At 57.5% G+C, this 26205-nt stretch overlaps 1 protein-coding gene across 8 annotated transcripts in view; it reads left to right on the forward strand.

Annotated features, from left to right (window-relative positions):
• The first annotated feature begins 241 nt into the window (after positions 1 to 241).
• The window catches only part of SEC16A (SEC16 homolog A, endoplasmic reticulum export factor), a 33433-nt gene continuing 7469 nt past the window's right edge, over positions 242 to 26205 (forward strand). For 5 of the 8 annotated variants that reach the window (XM_082843568.1, XM_082843572.1, XM_082843573.1 and 2 more), the window contains exons 1-22: positions 1586 to 1727; positions 5191 to 8877; positions 10592 to 10731; positions 12782 to 12879; positions 14739 to 14865; positions 15348 to 15510; positions 15621 to 15795; positions 16779 to 16921; positions 17558 to 17619; positions 17726 to 17864; positions 18258 to 18494; positions 19646 to 19743; positions 20267 to 20348; positions 20535 to 20652; positions 20809 to 20920; positions 21061 to 21166; positions 21848 to 21988; positions 22875 to 22988; positions 23168 to 23360; positions 23843 to 24088; positions 24554 to 24636; positions 25811 to 25969. In XM_082843568.1, the coding sequence (XP_082699694.1) occupies positions 5260 to 8877; positions 10592 to 10731; positions 12782 to 12879; positions 14739 to 14865; positions 15348 to 15510; positions 15621 to 15795; positions 16779 to 16921; positions 17558 to 17619; positions 17726 to 17864; positions 18258 to 18494; positions 19646 to 19743; positions 20267 to 20348; positions 20535 to 20652; positions 20809 to 20920; positions 21061 to 21166; positions 21848 to 21988; positions 22875 to 22988; positions 23168 to 23360; positions 23843 to 24088; positions 24554 to 24636; positions 25811 to 25969 (6354 nt within the window). In that variant the 5' untranslated portion in view covers positions 1586 to 1727; positions 5191 to 5259. Of the gene's footprint in view, positions 345 to 1296; positions 1396 to 1585; positions 1728 to 5190; positions 8878 to 10591; positions 10732 to 12781; positions 12880 to 14738; positions 14866 to 15347; positions 15511 to 15620; positions 15796 to 16778; positions 16922 to 17557; positions 17620 to 17725; positions 17865 to 18257; positions 18495 to 19645; positions 19744 to 20266; positions 20349 to 20534; positions 20653 to 20808; positions 20921 to 21060; positions 21167 to 21847; positions 21989 to 22874; positions 22989 to 23167; positions 23361 to 23842; positions 24089 to 24553; positions 24637 to 25810; positions 25970 to 26205 lie in introns of those variants that run through there. The other 3 variants (XM_082843570.1, XM_082843569.1, XM_082843571.1) reach the window with 3 other exon arrangements.

Raw genomic sequence — 26205 nt, forward strand, 5'->3', positions numbered from 1 at the left:
CTGCAAGGCAAATGTTAGCTTAGCAAAGTGGCCACGTCAGATGGGCTGAAACTCTCCCTGCGCCCGCCCGGGGCTCTGACAGCGTGGCTGCTCCCTTGCCAGCATCACGGCAAACAAAGAGAAGAACCACACTCCTTCCTTCTTCCCAAGCTTCTGGGTCCCATCAGTGACCACCCTCCTACTCCCGACAGGCCAGAGCACAGCAGCCTCTGCGGCTGGGAGCTCAGCGGCTGCGCGATGTGTAACTGCGCAGGCACACGCGCCACCCTTCCCGCCCTCCGGAAGGCGCCGGGGCAAGCGGGGCAGGCTGCTGCCCTTCCCTACCCTTGCCAGGCGGGCGGCAGGTGAGTGCGCCGGGCCAGGCTGCCTGCTCTTTCACCTGCCTTTTCTCCCTGGGAGAATGAGGGTACAAAGGGCAGCACCCCTCTTCCCTAAGATCCTCTATGGGTGGTGGGCTCAGATGCTGCCTCCCGGTGGGCGCCAGGACGGGGGGAGCAACCTCAGGGAGGAACAGGAGGCTGAGGCCCAGCAGCCTAGACTGTCACTCGGTACCTCGGGGGTCGCCCTCATTCAACACAAATATCCTCTCAACAACGGTTAGGGAAAACCACATAGAGATACCGGCTTCCGTCCACAGGGCATCTCTGGGCACAGAGGGAACCGCTGCTCACGGGAAGAAGAGTCAGGGGCCTCGAGGGGGCTTAGGGCAGACAAAAGAGGGGCCGGGACTGCGCGGCCAGCGCCGGTGGCGAAGGGGGCGGGGAGGGAAAGGGCCGGACGAAGTGTGTGGCCGGGGAAGGCGACGGCCGAGCCGGGGAGGAGGCCGGGCCTGGGCGAGGCGAGGCGGGACGGTGCGACTGGGCGCTGCAGGCGGACAGGACGACCCCCGAAGCGGGAGCCTGGGCGGCAAGTGGGGCTTCGACGGGGCCTGTGGACTGGGGGCCGGCGGCGTCTGTCCCTTCCAGGGTTCTGTGCGGAGCACATGGGCACTGCTTTCCGAGAGCTAGACGTGGACGGAGCCGAACTTCCCGGGCAGAACTGGAACCTGGAGCCGTCAGTGGTCGTAACTAGGCAACTCGCGGGCCGGTGCGAGGCGCGCACGCGCAGTTCGCAGGGGCTGCCGGCGCATGCGCGGTCGTCTTCCGCCCGTTTCCCTTCGAAGAGTCCAACGGCAGAATGGGAGGAACGCGCCTGCGCTCGGGTTCTCGGCTCAGCCGGGTAGGCGTTCTCGGTCGGTGCACCTGCTGGCGTCAGTCGTTCAAGAGTGATTCTTCCCTTGGGTCTTCTTGAAGAATCCCGACTCTTCTCACATCCTAAGCCAGAAGAGACGGGGAGAAAGAGCCGGCATAACTCGGACGACGTCCCAGGGCGGTCCTCGCGCGCCCGACCGGGAAGGTGGGCGGGCAGGTGGGCGAGGGGCGGGACCAACGGATGGGCAGTGAAAGACGGGATGCGGGCGGGGGCGGGGCCGGGGGCGGGGCGGAGTGTCACGAGGGCCCCTGCGAGGGGCGCGGCGCGCGCTGACGTCGCTGCCGGACACGTCGGCGACGCGGTGGCCGCGGGGACCGGAGCCGGATGTGCCAAGATGGCTGCTGCGGCTGCAGTGTCTCCGCTTGTCGAAACCGCCGCGCCGTACTCCGCACGCGGCTCCTGAGGGGCGGGAGCCGGGGGTCGCGGAGGGGCCGGGCGGTAGCCGGAGTGGGCCTGGGCCGCCCTGCGGCGCGCCGGTGAGGGCCGGGGTCTGGGCGGAGGGAGGCGGCCGGGCCGGGCCCAGCCCGGAGTGGACGGCGCGTCTCCTGGGAGCCGCCGGCGGTCGGGCGGGGGCCTGGGGGCTGGGAGGGTCGGGCAGACCCCTTGGTTACCTGCCCGCTCAGGCCGACGTGGCCTCCACCCGCACGGGCTGTCGGGTCAGCTGAGTGGACACTAGCCGTGGTGGCCTCGGTGTGGGGTTGTGTTGGAAAGGCTGGAAGAAAAGCCAGACCTGCGACTTTTTAAGGAGTAGAAGCATTTAGGAAATTTTTTTAACAGTTTAGCTTGCCCTTTGCTTCGAAGGTTCTGAAGTTTTGTGTTCATTGGTTGAAAGGTTTCTGCTGAGTCGTGCGGGCGATGAGGTAGATTGACATTTGAACCAAGGAACAGCCTTGTTGCGTCTGTTGGTAATGGGGCGAGGTGACCAAGATGTTGCAGCCGAGGTCGAGCGCTGTGTTTTATATCAAGGGGCAGAGGAATGTGTAAAGCAGCCTGCCCTTTTTGTGAAGAAAGTATTACAGTAGAGCGTCTGGACATGACACAGCCATTTAAAATAAGTTGTTGCTGCTTTACCTGAAAAGTTTTAAATGGTTTGGAGATTGTGAGTTGCTTATTAAGATTTTGTTTTAAATACATATGATGCAGATGTTAACCAGAGAGGTATTTCCCATCCCCGGATATGGCAGGAAGCAAACTGAGTCACAGACAGTTGTTCCTAGGTTGATACTTTTGCAGGTTTCAGCACAGCCTGCCTCCCTGCAGTTTTCTCCCCCCGTGCCCTTTCTTAGGGTTCCAGGTGTTATCTTAGAAAGATACAGTAAGAGCCAAAAAAAATCAATTCTTTCTTGTTCTTTGTGACTTGTACACCCTTAATAGCAGTTACCGCAGTAAGTCTCAGAATTGTACGGAAAGTTTTCTCCAGGGTAGATGTGCAGATTTTAATGTGGTTCCTTCTTGCTTCTGTAAACATCTTTTCCGAGTGTCCTTTTTGCTCCTTGTCATTTTTTGCAGTGTTTAGACACTCCCTTCTTTAACATCTAAATGTGTATGATTCTGTACTTAGAAAAGTTGGAGTCTGTGCTGTCTTTGTGCCCGGTGTCTAATAGGTACGTCGCTTAGCAGTTGCCGTGAGGGAGACTGTGGGCAGAGCATAGACTCCCAGGTGCTTCCTGACACGCCGGTTGGTTTACACACTTACGCTTGAGGCGACGGCCCTGGCAGGAGAGGAGCGTGCTCTCAGTATCTCAGTTCAGTAGCCGGGAATTTATTTCGAAACCGGTTGTGTTTATTTCACATAGATCCAAGGCAGCTTAATTGAAGAGCTAGGGTTATGAATAATGCATCTTTAGGAAGGTCAGCTGGTTTCTTTGAAGCAGTCTGCCTTTTTTAAAGTTAGATGACTTGAGGCTACAGAATGACTTACTGGACAGAATAAAATTCTCTGTAGTCAAAAGATAAATGATATGCCCTTGCATTGTTTTTCTGCTGGTGAATATAAAAAAAGATCAAAAGAATAATGTTCAAGTCAGAAGGTTGTTCCAAATGAAATCGGTATGTTGCTAAAAAGCTCTCAGTTGTCGGGGAGAGAAGGCAAAGCTACTTTGTAGGGAAGTGATAGTGTTTGCTTATAAAATGATTCTTAGTCCAGGAGTTGAGAAAACAATTTTAAGGAAGTTTCTGCAAGGAAACATTTTAAGTATAGATGTTATATGAAATTTAGATTCTGGTAAGATTTCCCTGTTAAACAGCCATAGGGATTAGGGCCTCCCAGAATCCACTGTGAATAGAATTTCGTAAGATTAAACCCAGAAGGGACTTTGAAACCATCGTTTCATTTCTCACTTTATAGGTGAAGAAATTGGGTCACAGAAGGAGCAGAGGTTGTGGCTGAGCCACTCAGCTGACGCCCAGTCTGGCTCTCACAGTGACACCTGGGGAATAAATCCTCTGGACCTGTTCTGTGTGTGTGTGTGTGTGTGTGTGTGTGTATTCTTTCTTTTTTAATATATGCTGCTTAGTGTGGTTGAGGGTCTCCTGCTGAAGCCTTACAAGGAGGATGTCATGTCCTATAAGATGCGTCTGTTTCACAGATAAGAGGAAGAGGCTCTGCTTCTCCTCCCCTTGCTCCGTATAAAGCTGAGCTGCACACGTTCTTTGTTTTAAAATGACAGCTTAGAACCAAATGAAGTCTCTGATGCTGTTCCTCATGTATTTAATTCCATTAAATTTGAGTGAGTTTCAAAGTGCTTGTCTGTCAGAAAGGGTTCCCTGTTGGCCTGGGACGAGAGTGTGTGCGGGCAGGAATAGTACTGGATTCATAGATTCATAGGACTCGTTGTCAGATGGGAATAGGAACTTTCATTTGTAAATAACTTTACTCAGTATACATTTATGCACTTTTTCTTTCGTCTGAGTATCAGAAAGATTCCCAAGTACAGAAACGTTGCACACCTGCAGAAACGTGTGGGCTAAACCCAGGGGTCCTATCACTTCTTCCTTGGTTGTTGACATTTTTCTGTGATGGGCTCCACTTAATCTGTTTGTGAAGGTTGTTCTGGGGAGAAGGACTGACATACAGAGGAGGACTTTGTAAAGAACCATGCTTGGATTTTTGTCTCAAAAGTGCAGGTTAACTATTCGAGATTATACTTAGTGTGTTTTAGTAAAAAACAAACAACAACAGAAAATGCTGCAAAGAGGATTCTACCCCTTGTTCTCTATAAAGGGTTTACGGGCGCACAGCTGTTACAGCTCTGGTTATCGGAGGCGGCTTGTTTTGCTAGCGGTTGCCAGCCAGTCACGGTGCAGAAAGTGAGACATTTTACAGGGTGGGATGCAAGGCGTTTTAGGTGAATACATTTTAGATGTTCATTTTGCAGCTTATATTACTCTGTAATGCTCTTTCATTAAAGAAAACAGGAGCAAATTTTTAACTTTTGTTTTCCTTTCAAGATTTAGAATTAACCTGTATGAAAAGTATGATATGCAGTCTTAATAGAGGAGTTGGCTTTTTCTTGGTCTGCGATAATTTACAGGAAAGTGTGGAGGGACTGCATACCTGGTGTGACTGGTGTTGGCTTCTGCTTGGTCCCTGCCAGCTTGTTGAGGGCACCGTGGAGGCGGGGGGCGTTGCCCGTGGGTGCGTAGCTGGGGTACGTAACTGAATCTCGGTGAAGGGCAGCGAGTCATCTCAAGGCACTCGGCTGGCCCAGGCGCAGCCAGCTTCTGCGTCCCGGCCGTGCTGTCACCCCGGGTCCTCCCTCCCGAAATGCCCAGGACAGCAGTTCTCACGGTCGTGGAGGCAGGAGAGGTGTATCCCTCAGGACTGCGTGATGCAAAAGCGTTTGCAGCCTTTTTCTTCTTTCTTAGTTTTCCTGATTGCAGCCAGGACTTTGAATACATGGATTTTACGTATTAATTATTTTTCTTTTTCTTTTTCAGTTCAAAGTAAGGAACACCTCTATCCTGCTTCTTTCTGTAAGCAGCATCTCATTGTGCAGGAGCTCGATCATGCAACCTCCACCCCAGGCTGTCCCGTCTGGCGTGGTCCGACCGCCTCCGTCCGGGAGTCCTCAGAACATGTTCTGGTCCAACAGCCCGTACAGGAGACAGGCCAATAGTAATGCACCAGTGGCCCCGATAACCTGCCCACTGCAGCCGGTGACGGACCCGTTTGCTTTTAGTAGACAGGCGCTCCAAAATACATCACTGGGCAGTTCGTCTAAAAGCAGCCCACTCGTTGTGCAAGGCCCAGCCCCACCATTGTCTCTTCAGCGTGCTGGTCTGCCTGGGCCACACACAAATGCCGGGGATAGCTCCCAAGGACCCTGCGAGCCTCTGCCGGCCCCTCCGTTGCAGCCCAGGTCAGATGCCAGCCCATTTCCCGGCGTGCTGAGCCCCTCGGCACCTCCTGGGCCCGAGGTGAACAGGAGAGTCGAGGTCGCTCCCGGCCCGGAGCCTGAAGTTCAGAGCCCGCCGTATCCTCCTCAGTACATTCCAGGAGTGGGTCCGGACAGCTGTCGTGTGGGCCATCCACAGGCGAGCACGCCACGGCCCGACAGACCCCTGAGCAGGCCGAGCCTGCACGACGGCACCGTGACGCCAGCAGCGCCTCCTTTCCTCCCTCAGCCTCGTCAGCAAATGCCCGGGCAGTGGGGGTCGGTGCAGGGAGGCCCGCAGCCCTCCGGGCAGCATTACCGGCCCTGCCCTGAGGGACCTGTGCAGAACACGGTGTGCCACGCCTCCAGCACTGGCCACTTTCCCGCTCCGTCCAACCCGCGTCAGGGTCCTGGCCACGAGCAACACGGCCCCTTGGTGTCTTTACCGGGACCCTCGGCCAGTGACGGGAGAAATGAGGCAGTCTACCTGCAAAGTGGAAACCACTCAGCAAATAGCTTTGATCCAGAAAATGCATTCAGGCAGAATTCCAGAGTTGGGAACGCTCGGGCGGGCCAGCAGTTCAGGTTGAGTCCAGGAGTGAATAGAGAGCAGTTGTCAGACCTGGCTCTCATTAACCCCCTCGCTCAGGGAAACAGCCCAGAAAGCCACTCGCACAAGCCCCTGGGTGCCGGGAGCAGCTGGACCCTGCCGGAAGCGGGCTCGGGAGCGCTCTCCATGTTTTTCAAAGGAGGAGAGACAGAGAACGAAGAAAATCTCACATCTGAAAAAGCAGTCTCTGCCGGCCAGTCCGACTTTGATGGTTTCTCCCCCGGCCCGGGCCTCGGCCAGCCTCCTGCACACATGGGGGCAGGAGGCGTTTATCAGGCCTTTCTCAAGGGTTCCAGCAGCGAACCCACGCAGCAGGGAGGAGACCCACAGCCTTACTTTTCTCAGTCTGCAGGCATCCGACACGACAAAGCAACCACTAACGCTGCCGCTGTTGACATGTGGGGTGACACAGCACGTGCGGGGACTCACGGTGCTGGTGGCCCGCGGTACGAGAACGTCGAGAACTTAGAGTTCATTCAGAACCAGGAAGTTCTGCCAAGTGAGCCCCTAAGCACAGACCCTTCCTCCGCAAGCGCTCAGCTCAGATACGGGCCCCTTCCCGGGCCGGCTGTCCCCAGGCTCAGTGCCGTGGGCCACGCTGGAGGCGGGAGCCCTAATCTCGAGGCCCCAGATGCGACGGCGCAGCCTGCGCGGGCTGAGAGTGTGTCTTCCAGTTACAGCGGCCAGAGCCCCCGGGGTCTTCCCGGTGCAGCCAGGCCCCACGACTCGGGGGGCACGTTCATTCAGCAGGAGGTTGGAAAACCTGAACATGAGGCTCTGGGGAGGTTTTTTAAGCAGATCGATTCTTCTCCTGTGGGAGGCGAGACAGACAAGAACACTGTGAGCCAGAACTACCGCGGCAGCCTGCCCCAGCCCTCGGCCCCGAGCCCCCCAAAACCTACGGGAATATTTCAGACGAGTGCAAATAGTTCTTTTGAACCAGTGAAATCGCACTTCACTGGAGTAAAGCCAGTCGAGGCCGACCGCGCCAGCGTGGTGGGCGAGGTGAGGGGGCCCAGCGCCCACCAGAAGCAGCGCAGAGCGGCCGCTGCCACGCCCGACGCCTCCCCTGGCAACCTGGAGCAGCCCCCTGACAACATGGAGACCTTCTTCCTGCCCCGGGTCTGTGCTCCACCTCTCACCGCACCCACGGAGGCCAGTCCCGGGCTTCTGCACGCCGCGGGGCCGCCCTTGGAAGCTGTGCTCCCCGCGCCTGAGAAGAGGCCCTTGACCAGGGCGCAGGGGGCTGTGAAGTGTGAGAGCCCAGCCACGACTCTGTGGGCGCAGAACGAGCTGCCAGATTTTGGAGGCAATGTCCTCCTGGCCCCAGCTGCCCCCGCGCTTCACATGCCCGCGAAACCTCAGCCATCTGAAGTGATCCAGCCTCCAGACGAGGGGGTGTGCGGCCAGCAGTCCCGGCAGCCGGGCCCCAGCCCCACCGTGCAGAGCGGGGACGGCATTGGTGCTTCCGAGAATCTCGAGAATCCTCCCCAAATGGGCGAAGAGGAGGCCCTCCCATCCCAGGCGGGTCCCGGATACGCCAGTCTGCTGTCCTCCCCACCCGCCGAGTCTTTGCAGAATCAGCCAGTCTTGGTCGCCCAGCCTGATCACAGCTATAACCTGGCTCAGCCGGTTAATTTTTCTGTGTCCTCGTTGAATCCTAATGAGAAGAATCAGTCCTGGAGAGATTCTTTGGCGGCAGATAAGCCCACAGTAAGCAGCCAGGCTGCTGGGGGTGATTCTGGAGAAAACGCTCCTTTGTCTGGGACTCCAGCTGGCTCTCTCATCTGCTCGCCTCTGCCGAACCACCTTGCCCAGAGTAATTTCCCACAAGTTTGTGGTACCTCGGAAATGGTTTCTAGCCAGCCTGCTAGTTTACTGGTTCAACAGCCATCTCACCCAGTTCCAAAGAACTTGCTTCCGGAAAGTCAGAAGATCCATAAAGCAGAGAGTGTTCTTCCCGAGTTAGGTACCGGTCCTGCCGGAAGCACAGGCGCGATGCTAGTTCCACCTGCGAACAATACCGCGGTCCCCGATAGTAATAAGCCAGATCACTCCGGCAGTCGGGATGAAGCTTCGGGAGCCCTAGACTTTACATTCAGTCGGACTTTGGAAAATCCTGTAGGAATGTATAGCCCGGCCCAAGCTGATAGCCCAGCTTCTTGCCAGCAAACCATCTCCAGTCATCGACCGCTCGGGCCTGGGGCGCATACCCCAGACCGTTTCTACCAACAGGTGACGAAAGCTGCTCAGGACCAGCATGGCCCAGAGAGAGCCCAGCAGGAGACGGCCCCTCCCCCTCCCCCTCCCCAGGGGCCCAAAGCAGCACTTCCAGAGCCTTCAAACCCAGGAGGTCCACCAGGGCAAGGACAGCCCCCAAGCCCAGCCCATGCATCTGCAAGTCCGGCTCTAGCTGACATGGGCCAGCCGCTGCTGCCTCGACCACCTCGGTCCTCCAGCGTGCCCGTCGCATCCACCAGCTCAAGCCAGGCGGCCGCGCGGTCTGACCAGCAGTGGCTGCAGCCGCCGCCTCCAGACTTGGCGTCCTATTACTATTACAGGTCCCTGTACGATGGCTACCAGCCCCCGTACCCCTCACCGTACCCGCCGGATCCTGGCACCGCCCCCCACTATTACCAGGTAGGGTTGAGCTTGTGGACCGTTGAGCCCCCTGACCAGTGGTTTCTTTCTCATGTCACGTGCCTTGGCGGGGTTCTGTTGGTCAGTTCTGAGGTGACCCGTGGTCAGCCGTCACGTGCTGCTCCGTGAGAGGAGTGCTGCCTGGTCACAGCTTGTTCTGCTGAGCGCGGCCTTTCTCTTGGAAGTCCACACCGTGTGTTAGCACATTGAGTTGGGTAGAATACCTGATTAATTTTTGCTTAACACAGCAGATCCCAACTTACGTGACAGAAAGGACCTTCGTTTCCCGTCCTGCCTGTTGGCTTTCCACAGACCCAGGGTTCGTGGTTGCACAGTTTGGGAAACTGGAATAGCCTCCTGAAGCTTCTTTGTGGTTTTGACCTTAAAACCTACCTAAGAAGCAACAGGAAAACTCTGGTCTTTCAAATGCCTCCTTCAGAATGAAATTATTTAGGGGAAAAAGTTAGGTTTGGAGTGTAATCCAAATGAAACAGCTAAGAGTGGTGTAATTCCATAAGCTGCTTTCACGTACGTTGTGATAGTGGCAGCAGAGCAAGGGGCCCCACTGTGCTACCCAGAAGACCCTTGCCTCTTTTCACACTGATGCAGGCCCACGAATGTTTAATCCTGCCTTAGTGTGAAAAAGTGATCCAGGTGGACACACGTTTGATTACTGTCCGCTTCTCACCATCTCTCGTCCTGGCCAGCATCACCCACGGGCAGCAGAGGCAGAAGGATTGTGGACCAGAAGTTTGAAGTCCACTGTCTGACATGGGGGCAGGTGCCGCACTGGAGGCCCTGCAGTCAGAAGAGGCTGAGGGAGCAGGGCTGCCCTGGTAATGGGGCTGCCTCACGGGCTTTGGGCATCTTTGCACATGTGGGAACAGGCACACACCTAACCCCTGAGACCTGGGAATCCTAGATCCAGAAGGAACCCCATAGAAGGAAATTACGCTGTGCCCAGAGCCCAGGAAGGCCTGGCAGTGCATAGAGGGGCCACATACCTGCTCTGGGCCCTTGTCCAGCAGCTGCGTCTGCATCCTGGTGTCCCAGCCAGCGCCCAGCATCACTTCTGTGGGAGCCCACTTCCTTCTGCCTTGTCCCTGTGTCTCTGCAGATTCCAGTAGTGGTTAAGAACAAGTCCATTTTATGTGATTTCTCATCCTCTGCTGGGTGATGGTGGAGTGTCAGGCTGAGTCAGGAAGGACTGATTCTGGCTCGGGCCTGGGTCACCTCGTCTCTACTTCAAGTCCTGACGTAGCCGTAGAGCCATGGGGGGTCATCGGGCTGTAGTGGGGCTGAAAGCCTCGTAAGCATAGAATACGATACTCCTTTTGAGGCTGCCTGTAGCTTCAGGACCCGTCCCAGTGTACCCTCGTTCTTTTGCTTCCCTGAGATGGTGTCTGAAATGGGACCCGAGCTTGTGGGGTCATGGGACCTATGCAAGTGAGACCTCGGGGAGCAGATGACAGAGTCCTCACGAGTCACCGCAGGACCCGGGTCGTGGCCCGCTGATGGTGGGCCATCTCCTGAGCCCGGCCAGGGCAGTCTGTCTTAGGAATGTGGCCGTGGATTCCATTTTTTTTGATTGTTTCACATGAAGGAAGCCCCGTGTCTGGGGCCCATCTGGAGAGCACCGCCTGTACCATGAGAACCCGTGCCGGTTGCTCGATGAGTTGGCTCTTGGCATCTAATGGAGGCATCCTTCTTTCAGCAGGACATCTACGGCCTCTATGAGCCCAGATACAGGCCCTACGATGGTGCAGCCGCTGCCTTCGCAGACAGCTACCGCTACCCCGAGCTCGAGCGGCCCAGCTCCCGGGCGAGTCACTGCTCGGACCGGCCAGCTGCCAGGTGATTGACGTTTATGCTGCCGGTTGTGGTAGTAACTTAGTGATTTGAAAAGGACCGTGTTTGTAAAGAACTATACAGACCTGTTTAACGTGTGTGTACATTCTGTGGGTGTGGACAGATGATAGGATGCATCTTTAAATCGAGAGAAGCGTGCTGCTGCACGGTCACGGATGTGTCGTCAGTTGGCCTTTGGTCAGACCCGACCCTGTGCAGCGCCACCAGGAAGCCACCCCTGCCCTCGTGCGGGCTTCCTCCCAGCCCAGGCAGTGGTCCCGTCGCCGAGGGACGCACACAGCTCCGCGGGTGCTGAGGCAGCGTTTCCCCCGTGCAGGTCCTTCGCCGCCTCTGGTGACGGGGTGCCCGGACTCCCGGGTCAGGCAGGCGCGGGCCGGAACATGGAGTGGTCTGTTGGCAGCGGCCGCCGCAAGCCTGGGCTCTGTCCCGGGCACTGCCCGCCGGGCTGCGAGGCCGCCAGCCACTCCCTCCCGCTTCTCTCTCCCCTGACAGATCTCCTCTCAGTTTTGCGATCACAGATGAGGCGTTTTGAAGGAGCCTTGGCATCATGCCTTCTGCTGAGTAAAAGCTTAGGCAGGCCACAGTCCTCCCCCCAGCGGTGTCGGGGGCGCGGAAGGAAGCGCGGGGCTGCAGAGCCCGCCCGCTGTGGCTCCTTCCGCGCCCCGGGCCCTCGTCTCACCGGGCCGGGTTTGCCACGAGGGTGCAAGGCTCCTTCAGCTTGTAATAGAGTCTGGGCGCGGGTGAAGACCGCGTCCACGCACCACCTTTCAAAATCGGGGCTGCTTTTGCTGCTTCCCACGTTTTCAGTAGCTCACCTGGAGACGAGGCCCTGCCTCTGTGAGCCGGCCCGTCCAGCTGGCCCCCCTCCGTCGCTGGGAGGGACACGCTGAGCCACTGGGCCTGGCGCTCTGGGAGGTGAGACTGGAGTCCCAAGTGGGCGTTCTGATTCGGGGAGAGCAGCGGGCAGGTGTGTTCTAGGCGCCCCGGGAGGCGAGGGAGGCTGGAGGCAGGGGCCGGGGCGCACCTTGCTCAGCCGCTTGTCGCCTGCAGGCCGGGTCGGGTTACCTGGCAGGGCTTTGTTGTCGTGTCCCCACCGCTCACATGGAGGGAGAGCAGCCTCTCCCCTCTCCTGCCCTGTGCGTGTGTGCACACGTGTGTGCAGGCCTGCGTGTTGTGCGTGTGCCTGGTGTGGTCACATGCCGGCAGGAGGGGAGAACGAGCCTTGGGTTTCTGCGGCGGAGTCTTTCCTGACGGGCACCCGGGGCTGGAGAGGGCAGCGGGGTGGGCGTGCTCTGGCTCTGCCCTTGGTCAGGTCACTTTTCTGGAGCTCCCCCCGGTGGTGGGTGGAGGCGGTGCACTGGGGTGCTCCCTCCAGGGCCCCCACCCAGCGGGTGCTGTCCCTGTGGCAGGTGGGGGGGCCGGACACTCCTGAGGGGCAGCTGCACCCCCAGGAGTGAGCCATTCCCCGGGGTACACGAGGCACAGTTTAGAATCTTCCTGCCCCGGAAGACCTGATACCTGCCTATCCTGCTCAGGGTCGGCAGCACAGCTGGGCCTGTGAGGCCAGCCTTGGTCTGGCCCGTGTCGTGAGTCCTGGGCCGTCAGCTGGAAGGGTACGAGGGCCCTTTTCCCCGCGCAGGACACGCGGGTCGCGGTCTGTGTAGAGGGTGTTACAGTCGGCGCCCGCTTGGTCTTGATAGCTCAGTGCTTTTTGCTTCTGCTGAGCGTGATGTCAAAAACGTGAGACCCTGCTTTTAAGCACTGGCTGTATAGCATGCAGCACTGAGCACGCGAGAAGGGTTAGTTCTTTTATGCTGAACAGCACTTAAACAGTTATTTCAACAGATAAATTTTAATTTGCCGTATGGTAGGGAATCCTGTAATCTTACCGTTGTTACTGGTTTGGATCTCCTGATGAGAATTTTTTCACAACCAAGGTGCTCTGTTGTGAATGCCTGCTGCTCTGGGTGTAATTTGTGTCCCACTTTAAGAAACAGGTAATTTGCTTTTTAACAGCACTGTGTGTTTTTTTCAGGCAAGGGTATCCTGAAGGTTACTATAATTCCAAAAGTGGATGGAGCAGTCAGAGTGACTACTATGCAAATTATTATTCCAGCCAGTACGATTATGGAGGTATGTTCAGGCGTTTTCATCGGTTGACGGCCAGCAGATGCGTGTTCAGACCGTTTGTGCGGCTGGGTGCAGAGTGGCGCGCTGTGGGATTTCTTAGGAAACCTTCCCTTTTGGTAGTCTTACGATCTTAGCTAAGAGCCAAAATAATTGAAAGTAGTTTGCGTCTAGAAATAATTATATCGCTATTTTTCATTAAGAAATTATACCTTAATTGTAGCGTTGTGTCTGTATCGTATTAGTAGCTTTCTTTGATTTTCCAGCAAAGCATAATTATCAGTAGTTCTAGAGTATGTAACTTGTCCATATGTGGCTGTTTAAATTGATTAAAATCAGTAAAATGAGGGACCGGCTGCTCACTGCAATGGCCACGTGTGACGTGCTCCACATGTGGCCAGAGCCCCCGCATCACACAGGGCAGACGCAGGACGTTCCGGGTGCCACTGCTGCCTGGCAGTGTGTGCGTCTTGGCACGTGTCCCCTGAGCCGCCCTGCTGGTCCCCCTGCCAGGCTGTGGCCCTCACCGTCCCAACATGGCTACCCGCTTCTGCGTCCCGCGGGGCTCTTCCCCCACTTTTGTGTTTGGACTGCTTCGGGCGTAATTCTGCTCATGCTTGCTCAAAGTGGTGTATCTGGTTTGCTTATAATGTTAATATGCTTTTTCCCCATGCATTTGCTTTATTTAGTTTTGGCTGCGTTGGGTCTTTGTTGTTGCCGCGGGCTCTCTCTAGTTGCGGTGAGCGGGGGCTACTCTTCGTTGCGGTGCGCGGGCTTTTCATTGTGGTGGCTTCTCTTGTTGTGGAGCATGGGCTCTAGGCACGTGGGCTTCAGTAGTTGCGGCGTGTGGGCTTCATTAGTTACAGCGTGCAGGCTCAGTAGTTGTGGCATGCGGGCTTCAGTAGTTGTGGTTTGCGGGCTCTAGAGCGCAGCCTCAGTAGTTGTGGTGCACGGGCTTAGTTGCTCCGCACAACTAAGAAGATGTTGGATCTTCCTGGACCAGGGCTCGAACCCGTGTCCCCTGCATTGGCTGGCAGATTTGTCCCCTGCATTGGCAGGTGGATTCTTAACCACTGTGCCACCAGGGAAGTCCCTTAATGTGCTTTTTTTTTTTTTGCGCGGTACGCGGGCCTCTCACTGCTGTGGCCTCTCCCGTTGCGGAGCACAGGCTCCGGACGCGCAGGCTCAGCGGCCATGGCTCATGGGCCCAGCGGCTCCGCGGCATGTGGGATCTTCCCGGACCGGGGCACGAACCTGTGTCCCCCGCATCGGCTGGCGGACTCTCAACCACTGCACCACCAGGGAGGCCCCTTAATGTGCTTTTTTAAAGTAATCTAGTTTTGAGAGTATTTTTAAAATTTTGTTTATTTTTTTATTCAAGTACAGTTGTTGTACAAGGTTGTGCTAATCTTTGCTGTACAGCAAGCAAGGTGACTCAGTTACGCACACATATACATTGTGTTTTCATATTCTTTTCCCTTATGGTTTATCCCAGGAGACTGGATATGGTTCCCTGTGCTCTACAGTAGGATCTTGTTTATCCGTTGAGAGTATTTCCTAAAGCTCTTTGGCTCACATTAGAGAAAAGAGATACGAATAAAAAAAATTTTTTTTTTCTTTTTAATCACGTGTGTTGAGAGAAAAACTGTCAGTGGCCGTTAAGTGTCACAGCACAGGCAGGACGCGGCCGTGTCCTCTGGTGTCTCACAGCTAACACCCCCTGGGGTCGCGCCGATTCTCGAGAGGGAAGTCTGGTTGCTCTCTGAGGCTGAAAGCATTCTTCAGTCCTGGGGCGGCCTAGTTTTGTGACGGCCAGAGGGGTGTCTTTTGCACATTGTACTGACCCATTAATCTCTCGCCTGCAGATCCAGGTCACTGGGATCGGTACCACTATGGTTCTCGGTCCAGGGACCCCCGCACCTATGACCGGAGGTGTTGGTATGACGCTGAGTACGAACCGTATAGGAAGGAAAGCTATGCTTATGGGGACAGGTTGGTGGAATAGATTTTGCTAAGGAGGGTGGGTCGTGATCAGCTGCGCTTCTGCGTCTGTGCCCTCGGGTCTTTGTAATTCACTCAAGAGCTACAGTTGTGTCTGGCTTCCTGGGGAGCAGTCACCATCGGGAGGAACGGGATGAACTGGCCCTCCCAGTGGCTCTCTCCTTGGGCTCTTGGAGGGGGACTGGCCTCAGAACCAGCGCCGCGCGTCAGTTCATCCTCCTTTTCTCGGGTCCGTGAGAGGGGTGACCACCTCAGACGGACCCCCCGCCTGCCTCTTTAACCCTAAGGCAGGGTCTGAACTTGGCCTTGGGATGCGGTGACTCCATTCGAGGGTGGGCTCTGACGAGCGCTGTCCTTAGGATCGGGACTCGCGGCGGCTAGGACCTGGGGGGGCTCACTGCCACGTGGCACGGGAGCATGGGCCCTGGAGGTACTCTCCCCGAGCCCCGGCCTCTGCCCCTCTGCTTCCCCAGGCCTGAGAAATACGACGACCACTGGAGGTACGACCCCCGCTTCACCGGGAGTTTTGACGACGAGCCCGAGCCCCACAGGGACCCTTACGGGGAGGAGGTGGACCGGCGGAGCGAGCACTCAGCGCGGAGCCTGCACAGCAGCTTCAGCTCCCACTCCCACCAGGTGGGCGGGCGGGCGGGGGCCGGCCCGGGCCCCAGGGTTCTGGTGGCCGCCTGGGGTCCCGCCGCAGGCGTGGCAAAGAGACTTCACCTGTTTGCTCTTTGCTCTCTAAGAGTCAGGTGTACAGAGGTCGCAACGTGACTGCTGGGCCCTACGAGGCGCCCCCTCCACCGGGCTCCTTCCACGGCGATTATGCCTACGGCTCCTACAGCGGCGATTTCCACGGCACCCCGGGCTTCCCGGAGTACAGCTACCCTGCTGAGGCCAGCTGGCCCTCCGTGGAGCAAGGTGTGTGTGGCGAGGCCCTGCGTGCCCACAGGGGCAGAGGGAGGCCGAGGCCCACCTTGGGGCGGCGTCCCGAGCCTGGGATGGGAGAGGGGGACTGAGTCGTCACCAGGATGGGAAGTGGCAATGGCTTGGCCTGGGCATCCCTGCCGAGCAAGGGCCCTATGCCACCACGTGCCCGTCCTGAGGGGCAGCGCTTGCCACGCTAGGCTGCTGGTGCCCTGTGGGCTGCAGTCTGGCTCACAGGCCTGGGAGCTGCCCGGCCTGTCCATCGTGTCCACTTCAGTGTGGCTCTGACCTCAGGCTCCTCTGCCACGTTCTTGGGCAGGGCCTCAGTGTAGCCCCAGTGCCGACCACACGGGTCCGTGGATCTTGGAGGGAACCTTGAAAAACTCCAGTTCATACGCTTATCACACAGGCCACATTCTCAATTCGCCTTTGAGATATTTGATCAAATGCTGTTTCTTGGAAAACTGCACAAGTATGTGAAGTTTTAGAACATGACAGTATAAAATATAAAATAATGGACTTTCTTAAAGCGTTATTTGATTAAAAATTTCACCTTCTGTTTGGCTTGAGGTGTTTCGCTCTTGGTCGTTTTCCTTGCCGCTCCCTCCGGTGCTCGTGGCCTGAGGGTGAGGCTGTGAAGAGCGCTCAGGGCGCAGGGGCTGAGGGGCACCTGAGCAGCAGGAAGCGCGAGCCTGCTTTCTGTGAGCAGTGCCTCCTGGCGGCGTTTAAAGGAGCGTCTTCAGCTTAGAGGAGAGTGTTCTCACTTTTAACCGTTAGAATGTTTTTCTGACATATGTTTAAGTTCTATTTTTTAATAGGATATTTAACAGTTACTACCTACAGTTGAAAGTCAGTTCATCTTGATGATCTGTGATTCCAGCTGCGTGGGCATCTTGAAAATCTCAGCTGTTGATGTAGTTCAGAAGCATTAAAAAGTGACCTGCGGGCTGTTTCTTTCTCATTTTATTTAAATGTAGCTCCATCGAGACCAGCTTCTCCTGAGAAATTCTCAGGGCCGCACACCTGTGCCAGGTTCGGTCCTGGGGGTCAGCTCATCAAAGTGATTCCAAATCTGCCTTCAGAAGGACAGCCTGCGTTGGTTGAAATTCACAGCATGGAGGTAACTCCACGGGGAGAAGCTGCGCATCGCCCTCCAGGTTGCACGTGCTCTGCAGTGTGTCACCTTCAGCGTGTGTGCTGTTGTCTGAAGACACAGCTTGGGAATGTTTACTTCCGCGAATCCTCAGTTTGTCGGTCGTTTCAGTTCTGCTTGGTCATCTTTCCCTCCCGGACTCAGCATTTTCAGAGTCTGCGCTGGGTGTCGTGTTAGACTTGGTTTTATTGTATGTTCCCTTTTCTGTCTTTAAGTGAATTCCTGACTTTGGGGTGAGGACCCTGTCCGTGCTCATTTTACTGCTGATTCTGGAGAGTGGGCAGAGGTGCCTCACGATCTCAGGGGGCTGGTGCGGGGGCGCCCTGCTCCATGCCCTGGCAGGCCTCTTCCCATCACGTGTATCCAGGCCCTGCCTCAGAGTCTGGGGGGTGGGTCTCACTGCTTAAACAAAGTTTGAAAGTCACTGTTGTGGAACAAGTTGCCCATACTCCGTGAGGGAGGCTTTGCCTCCCCACTTGGAGGGACAGGCCGTCCTGAGGATGGCGTCCGTTCCTCTGTCTGCCAATGTAGCCAGGCCGGGCGTTGACCTGCCTGCCTCCGTGAACAGCTCTCTCTCTGTCCCCTCTCCTGTCCCCACCTCAGACCTTGCTGCAACACACGCCAGAGCAGGAGGAGATGCGGGCGTTCCCGGGGCCTCTTGGCAAGTACGTGCCCCACGATCGCGTCCGTGGTGCCTCTCCGCCGGCGGTGCCGAGCACGGCCTCACAGGTGCAGTGGCTGCTGTTCACCGAGTGTGTGTTCTTTTTGCAGAGATGACACCCATAAAGTGGATGTTATTAATTTTGCACAGAGCAAAGCTACAAAATGTTTACAGAATGAAAATTTAATTGACAAAGAGTCCGCAAGTCTTCTTTGGAGCTTTATTGTTCTGTTATGCAGACAGAATGGGGTACGTGTCTCCTTCCTTGTAGAACTGCTCTTCTCGTGGGCCTCTAGTCTCGGGAGTCCTCAGCACCCCCGAGGAGGGTTAGGCGGGATTTCTGCGCCAGGCTGCACCGTCCAGGGGCTCCCCCAGGACGAGTGTCTCGGCGGTGATTTGGGGACGCGGCAGCCAAGCGGGGTGCGTGGTTTGGGGTGAAGGGCGGTTTGGGCTCCCGGTCATCGGCCCGTCCGGTGCATGCGGTCTGCCCGCCTCGCTCCCGGCCGAGGCGCTCAAAGTCGCTCGCCCGCGAAGGCCCTTCGTGGGCCTCCCCCGACCAGGGCCGGGGTCCCGTCACTCCTGCAGGAGGGTGCTGCTTGTGGTTAAGCCTGTCTCCCTTCCTGCCCCTGCTGCCCCTCGCAGACCGTGGTGGGCACGGACATCGCGGAACTCTTGTTACGAGACCACCGAACCGTGTGGCTTCCTGGGAAGTCGCCCAGTGAGGCCAACCTGATCGATTTCACTCATGAGCCTGCGGAGCAGGTGGAGGAGGAGTCCGGGGAGGCCCAGCTCTCGTTTCTCACTGACAGTCAGGCCGCCACCACCCTTGAGAAGGACACGGAGCGGTTCCGAGAGCTGCTGCTCTACGGCCGGAAGAAGGTGAGCGGCCCGAGCTCGGGCGCGGGGCGGGGGGCAGGGCCTGCTCTCGGGGCGCCAGCGTCTAGAGCGGAACGCGCTGCCGGGGTCTTGTTCTGCAAAGACTGTCTGGCACCTCGTGTGTCGTGTCTCTGAAGGTGCGAATAGTGGCTTCTCCAGCGCTGCTGGTGTCAGACGTGCAGGTTCCGTTTTTAGTCATCTGACAGACGCGTAGACTGAGCTCAGGCTGCACCCCTGCCGTGTGTAGTGTGTCTCGGGGTAAACACGTGTGCGACACAGAGGCAGCGCGTTCTCGCGCAGTTGGGGTGAGCTCACCGCGCCACCGCGAGTGGGTGCTGGCCACAGCCCGGGCCCAGGTGGGGAGCGCTTTGGGGACACGCCCAGGTTGTGCTCTGTGGGGCACCTGGTGGTGCAGCGGGCGCGGGGGGGGGCACAGTTGGAGCGCCTGCTGGGCTCTGGCAGCGGGGGTCTGGCGGGCCCGGAGTTCTTGGCACTCTTATGTCACGATAGACTCAGAAGACGCATGTTTGGTGAGTAAATGGTCTTAATGTGGCCGTTTTACAGCTAGTTGAAATCTTCTGATCTGTTACATTTAATTACCATTTCTCTGTTGCAACGTTTCTGCTTCCTGGTCACAAGTTTTCTAAGTTGTGGCCCAGATCACTTTGGATACAGGGAGGCTGAAGTAGTTAAGGCCCTGTTGGTGCTGAGCACAGGCCCTCAGGGCCCAGGGGTCGCTCGGGGCCTGGGGAGTTCACGTCCCCCGGCCTTTCTCATGGCGGAGATGACAGGTGGGAGAAGGCCGTGCTACTTCTCCGTCGTCCCTGGTTCTGACGGTGTGCTCGTCCTGTGCTGGTGATGAAAGCGGGGTTCCTACGCGGAGACCCCCTCCCGCAGGGACTCTGCGGCTACAGCGAAAACGGTGAAACTCGCCCGCTCTTCGTTTTTGAACTGGGAGCGTGTGTGTGGGAGCCTTTGATCTGCTTGCTTTTTCACGTGCAGCCGAGCCCTCTCCTCCTCCGTGACCGCGTGTGACGACACACGTCCCGTCGCTCCCGCTGTTCTCGGGGTTTCCTCCGTGACCGCGTGTGACGACACACGTCCCGTCGGTCCCGCTGTTCTCGGGGTTCAGGGAACCTCTCGCTGCTTTGCAGGATGCTCTGGAGTCGGCGATGAAGAACGGCTTGTGGGGTCACGCCCTGTTACTTGCCAGCAAGATGGACAGCCGGACGCACGCCAGAGTCATGACCAGGTGAGGAGTCCGGGCGTGCCTGCAGGCGGGGGTCCGGGCCTCGTCAGCTTTGGGAAGCCCCCGGTCCCCATACTCTTGTCAGAGGAAGCTGGGGAGTCCCGTCTGCCACCCACGGCTGTGGGCTTGCTGGGCCCTCTTCCTCGGGTTGTGTTGCTAAAGGAGTTACTTTTTTTTTTTGTTAACTTCAGGCTTTTTAATTCTGTAACATCTCAGCAGGGAGTTCCCTGGCAGTCCAGTGTTCAGGACTGTGCGCTTCCACTGCCAGGGGCCCTGGTTCAGTCCCTGGTCCGGGAACAAAGACCCCGCATGCCGCGCAGTGTGACTCGCCCCCCCAAAAAAATCTCAGTGAACTCCATCGTCTGCATCCTTTACAGCCTTTTAAAGACATTGCAGTGTGTACACTTGGCCCAGGTCAAGCATCAAGCCAGTCACCAAAGCGTCTGAGATGAGACCAGACTAGTTTTTCGTGTCCTGTTTACTGAACTGGGCTGAGTTAGGGCTTTCTCTGTTCGCGTCTGCCCAGGTTCGCCAACAGCCTTCCGATCAACGACCCTCTGCAGACGGTCTACCAGCTGATGTCCGGGCGGATGCCAGCCGCGTCCACGGTCAGTATGGGGGTCCTCACGGCAGCCTCCGCAGCTCAGTCGTCTGTTCAGAGGCCGCTCCCAGGAGGGCTCGCCTCCCAGACGCGAGGCTAGCGTTTCCATCCTGCTCCTGGAGTTTGAGCACTGCAGAGTTGAGATGGCAGTGTGTTCCAAGGATGAGGGTTTTCTGCTTGTCTCTGGTTTCAGTGTTGTGGAGATGAGAAGTGGGGAGACTGGCGGCCGCACCTGGCCATGGTTTTGTCCAACCTGAACAACAACATGGACGTGGAAGCCCGGGCGATGGCCACAATGGGGGACACTCTGGGTAGGTCAGACGCCGACATAGAAGGCGGGCCTGGGGCTGCCGTCAGATGCTCGGGACCCCGAGACTGTCCCTCCGTCTGGGGTGTCTGGTGTCTCTGAGCGCTCTGATCTCTGGGAGGGCCTGTGACCGAGGCCCGCCTGCTTTCTGTACCTTCAGCCTCGAGAGGGCTCCTTGACGCTGCACACTTCTGCTACCTCGTGGCCCAGGTTGGATTTGGGGTTTATACCAAGAAAACCACAAAACTTGTCTTAATTGGATCAAACCACAGGTGAGGAATTGCATCAGTATAGTGGCATCCGTTTACCTTAGAAAGGAAAAGCCCCTCCCTTGGCTAACCCAGACTGGCGCACGGAGCGCTGGCCCTTCGGTGACCCGCTCAAAGGTGATGGCCGCTCATGTCCTCCACAGTTTGCCATTTTTAAAGTTCGCGACCAACGAAGCTATTCAGAGGACAGAAGCCTATGAGTACGCTCAGTCCCTGGGGGCGCAGACCTGCTCCTTACCCAGCTTCCAGGTGGGTGGGGCCCCACGGCTCCAGCTCTGACGGGGGTGGGGGGGCAGGGCTGGGGGAGTGGGTGCTGACAAGACCACAGTCGTTTAGGGGTTTTATTCAAAAAACGTAAAGAACAATGAAGTGTTTTTGGAAATCTCGAGGAGATGTTTGATCTGTAATGTTCGAGAATTAAAGTTTGCCGAATTGAGAATTTTGGTTCTTAATGTTTTAAGTATTAAAAACTTTTAGTGTTTGGTTTCAAGTACTTTTCTATCAGCTATGGACCATGTTTCGGGAGGGTGGTATCTGACCAGGACTGTGCGTGTGTGTCTGAAACGGGGCAGAGCGTCAGTGCCAACAGAGCAGGGTGACTGCGCTGGCGGCTCCCGAGAGGCGGTCATCGCGGGGCGCGTGCGCATGGCGGCACCTTGTGGTCACTCCGTGGTCACTCGGTGGTCGAGAGCCCTGACGGCTCTGTTAAGGGTGTTGAAGAGAGAAAGTGAGTTTCTCAGAAGCTTAGTTGTTTCCCCTGATGTAAAGTAGCTCAGGGAACGGGCCCCGCTCTGCCGTGGGCAGGCGTTGGGGACGCGCAGGAGGGATGCGAACGTGCAGGGTAGCGTCAGCCTGCGGGAGGGCACAGGTGACGCTGGGGACCAGTGGGGGGCACGCAGCACCGCTCAGCTCGCCGTCTGTCTGTCTCAGGTGTTTAAGTTCATCTACTGCTGCCGCCTGGCTGAGATGGGGCTCGCCACGCAGGCCTTCCACTACTGCGAGGTGATCGCCAAGAGCGTCCTAGCGCAGCCCCGCGGACACTCCTCAGTGCTTCTCCGCCAGCTGGTTCAGGTAACGTCTTCCTCGACGTCGCCGTGCCCGTGTGCCACGTGGGGCCACGTGGGGTGCTCATGACCAGAGGGCGTGCGGGACCGCCTGCTCGGCCCAGTTAAGATCCTGCATGTTCTCGGGCAGGTAGTTGGTGTTTTGCAGTGCAGCACAGGAGCCCTTGGGGCATCCCGTGCAGAGACTTGGAGGTGAGCCTGGGTGTGAGAAGGACCCCGCCCGCAGGAGGCTCGTGTCTCGAGGCATCCTCGCCTCGCGCTTAGCGCTGTGAGGTTCTGGGAGCCGCAGCCTGGGGTGGGTCCCGGCTGCAGCCCCGCGGCCCCAGGCTCTCGCTCCGGAAGACGGAGACCGCGTGACCACCCTCCCACCGGCGCCCGGACAAGGGGCGCCGCGTCAGTGTGTTCCTCTCCTCCTGGAGCTTCGTTTTTGGAATCTGTCCATGTGATACCAAAAATGTTTTTATTATGGGAACTTTGGGACACCTGCAGAAACAGGGTAATTCAAGAACCTGTTTCCATCTGGCAGCTTCAGCAGTTAATGCGAGGCCAGGCGTGTTGGGCCCGTGCCCGCCTGCTGCCCCCCAGAGCGTGAGCATTGCCAGGGCGGTTGGCATCTCAGCGAGTGGAGCTGAGCAGAGGCGGGCTCAGCTCCCGCGGGTCCGGATGCCGCGGGCTCCGTGCCGTTGGCTCGGCGGGCCGGCGCGGTGGGTGCTCGCGCTCCAGGCGGTCAGGGGCGGGCCGCGTGAGCCCGCCTCAGGAAGGTCCCCGCAGCGGACGAGGGCTGCGCCTCTGACGTTGCAGGCGCGCTTGCTCCACGGCCCAGTGGGTTTCGAAGGCACAGTTTGGCCGCTATCACCTGTGGGAACAGGGTCTTCATCTGCCTGTGTTTCCAGGTCGCCTCCCAGCTGCGCCTCTTCGACCCTCAGCTGAAGGAGAAGCCGGAGGAGGAGGCCGCTGCGGAGCCTGCCTGGCTGGTCCAGCTGCAGCTCATGGAGAAGCAGGTCAAGGTGCGCTGGGCTCCGGTCGTGGGGCCCGACGGGGAGCCGTGTTCACGCGGAAGGTGGCGGGTGTGAGCAGCTCAGCTCAGCGGCGCCCGGTGCCCGGCGAGGGTGAAGGTGCACCTGGGCCATGGCGGGTCCGCGCGGTCGGCGGCCGGCATGGAGACCCTGAGGTCCTTCTCCCTCAGGAGGGCACCGCGGCCTGGAGCCTGGACAGAGCCTTCCCCCCACGCTGTCCCAGCTCGCCACGCTCCGAGGTGGGGCCGTGTGACGGCCCAGCACCCGTGCAGCCGGCAGGCCTGGGCACCGAGAACGCGCTGCTGGCGCCGCCAGTGCCCAGCGCTGACCACTTGGGCCAGGACGTGCGGCTGCTGCCCTCAGGTGAGCCCGCGCCGCCCTGGGCCCCTGTTCTGAACGTGGAGCGTCCCTGTCTTGCTGCCCAGAGGGTCGGGCCGTCTGTCCCCCACCTCGACCCTCTGCTTTCTCTCTGTCCCTCCCTCCCTTGGTGTGAGCCCACTGGTCTCGCGGCCTTAAAGGTCTGGCTGAGTGGGCGGGGGGTGCAGGAGGTGCGGGGGGACTCAGTGAAGGCAGAGCCGGCCCTGGGCCAGGCGGCCGCTCGCTGGGCTGTGTCGGGGTCGTGCTGCGACTTAGAGCCCACGCCCCGTGCTGTGCTGAGTGAGGTCCTCCCCTCGGCCCTGAAAAATGTGTGTCCCACTTCCCTAAACCAGTGACAGCCCGGCAGCTTCAGCCTTTGTGCTTGGACGGTTGGTTCCTTGGCCCTCGATGAAGGAAACATGCCATGCGGAAGTCACTGGAGTGAGCACGTAACCTCAGGCTTTCTCTTGTCCGCCGTCTCCCCGCAGCTCCACTGACGCTCCCCGACGGTCAGCCGGCCTTCCCCGCCAGGGTGCTGATGTGCCCAGTGCCACCACCCGTGGGCCCTGGCGAGCTGGGGCCTGGCTGTGGACCCCCAGGGGCTGCACTTGGCCTTCCAGAGCCCTCTGGGCCTGATCCTGTGGCTCCGTACCCAGGGCCTGTCCTGCCATCTGGCGCACCATCTCTCCAAGAGACTGAACATCTGCTCCCGGAGGCCAGGAGCCAGGACGCAGGTGGGTCTGCGAGGTGCCGTCTGGAGACCAGAGCGAACTTGCCTTTGGCGTTGAAGGGGCTAACTGGTAGGAGAGACTTAAGTTGTTCACACTTGGAGCAAAGCACGTTCCTTAGTGTGTGCCGAAAGTTCTAGAAGCTGATTGAAGATCGGTGACTTAACCTTTTGTTGGGATGTGAGGTGGGAGTGGGTGTCCAGGGCGTGGCCGGGGGGCGCCCGCCTGCAGCCTTTGTGAAGGCACTGGAGAGGCCGTGACCCTCCTTCTGGAGGGCGGTCTTGTCCCTGACCATCTGTCTACTTGTACGGCCTGGCTTGAAAAGAGAAACTATTTTCACGTATTTCGGAACATTCCATTCTTGGTTTGTGAAGCCCACGTCGGGAGGCGTGGTAGGAGGGGCCGCGCCTGCTCCCTCTGCTGTGGGCTTGGCGATGCCGCGGTCACAGGAGCTCTCGTTTCCCTTGACAGGAATGATGCCACAAGAGGCACCCGGCAGAAACGCGCTGTCGGAGCTAGGAGAAGAGGATTTTGGTGGAAAATTTGCTAATGTGGTACTTTCCCACTTCTTTTTTGTTTTTTAAGCTATTTTTCATGAACTCTACTGAATAAGTATTCAAACTCTTTGTTCTTAAGTTGTAAGTAGAAAGATAATACTTAAAATTATCAGATTATCTTTGGAATCGTTTCTTAAAGAGAAAACTTGAATCCTTAAAATGTGAAGAGCTGATGAAAACATTAATGGGGAAAAGATAGTTTAATAGTGTAAAGATAGGTATTTTAAGGAGAAGAAATGCTCATCTACAATGAAACTGCCTTGTCATTTTTAACTTTTCTAAAATGGAAAAACTTCCTTGATTTCTGCATCTCTTTCTACAATAGGATTCGTAAAATTTTCAGTGGTGTTTTTAAAACCAAGATTCATTTTATCAGACATGCTTGATATAAATACCACCTTGGTGTGCTGTGATCCCAGTGATGGGGGGTGGGAGGATAAACGCTTTTATGTAAACTGCATTCTGGAAGCTTCTTTACAGATACCCTGCTCTTTTTGGGCATCCCATCAGCAGGCGATTGCTGTAGTCTAAACTCTCCTTACGTGTTCCACCGTTAAAATATTCTGTCCCTGTGAAAGTAAAAATGAGAGTTAACTGTATTGAAAACAGTCTCAACCAAGGGATAAATATTTTTTTAAATGCTTCTATCTTTTATTTTTTTATTTTTTATTTTTGTGGTACGCGGGCCTCTCACTGTTGTGGCCTCTCCCGTTGCGGAGCACAGGCTCCGGACGCGCAGGCTCAGCGGCCATGGCTCACGGGCCCAGCCGCTCCGCGGCACGTGGGATCTTCCCGGACTGGGGCACGAACCCGCGTCCCCTGCATCGGCAGGCGGACTCTCAACCACTGCGCCACCAGGGAAGCCCGCTTCTATCTTTTAAAATGCCCACTGCCACCCCCTCTAACCAGTCTTCTCCTCGGTGCACACACGTATCCCATCTCCTCCGGCCCAGCAACCCCATAGAATTCCCGAATCCGCATCGTGAGCGCCGTGATGCTCCTAGAAGACGTTGCCCTTGAGTCCCGTCGGCCCTGGGGAAGCGGGGGGGCCGCTCTCCCCAGCCCCTCCGTGCCTGGCTCTGCTCACCGTAGCGACGTAGCCTCTCGTGGAGTCTTAAGAGCTCCTGGGGAGGTGCCCCCGGTGAGCCTGCTTCGTGTTACCTTGGGACAGGGCTCCTCAAGGACGTCCCAGGGCTCCGAGTCACCCCCGGGCTGGGGGAGCGCTGGCTCAGGGGCCCTGCAGCCGCCTCCGCCTCCGCCACTGACGCCCACGCCCGACGTGAAGAGACCTGTCCAGGCAGCCAGGAAAGAGACCAAGGAGCCTAAGAAGGTGACTCCCCGTCCCCAGCTGGGCGGGGCCGGGGGCGGGGCCGGGGCGAGGAGAAGGAATGTGTTTCTGTTTAAATCAAGCCAGAGGGGCAGTGAGCGTGTGGTGAAGCGCGAGTGTTGGTGTGTCCGTGTCCACGTGTAAGCCCGCCAGCTCAGAGCTGGAGCCGTGCCTGCCTCCTGGACGCCCATGGGTCCAGGGCCCGTCCACACGCTCCCCAGGGGGTGGTCTCTGCCCGA

The sequence above is a fragment of the Leucopleurus acutus genome (assembly GCF_964270905.1).
Source record: "Leucopleurus acutus genome assembly, chromosome: 7".
In the NCBI taxonomy this organism is placed as follows: Eukaryota; Metazoa; Chordata; class Mammalia; order Artiodactyla; family Delphinidae; genus Leucopleurus; species Leucopleurus acutus.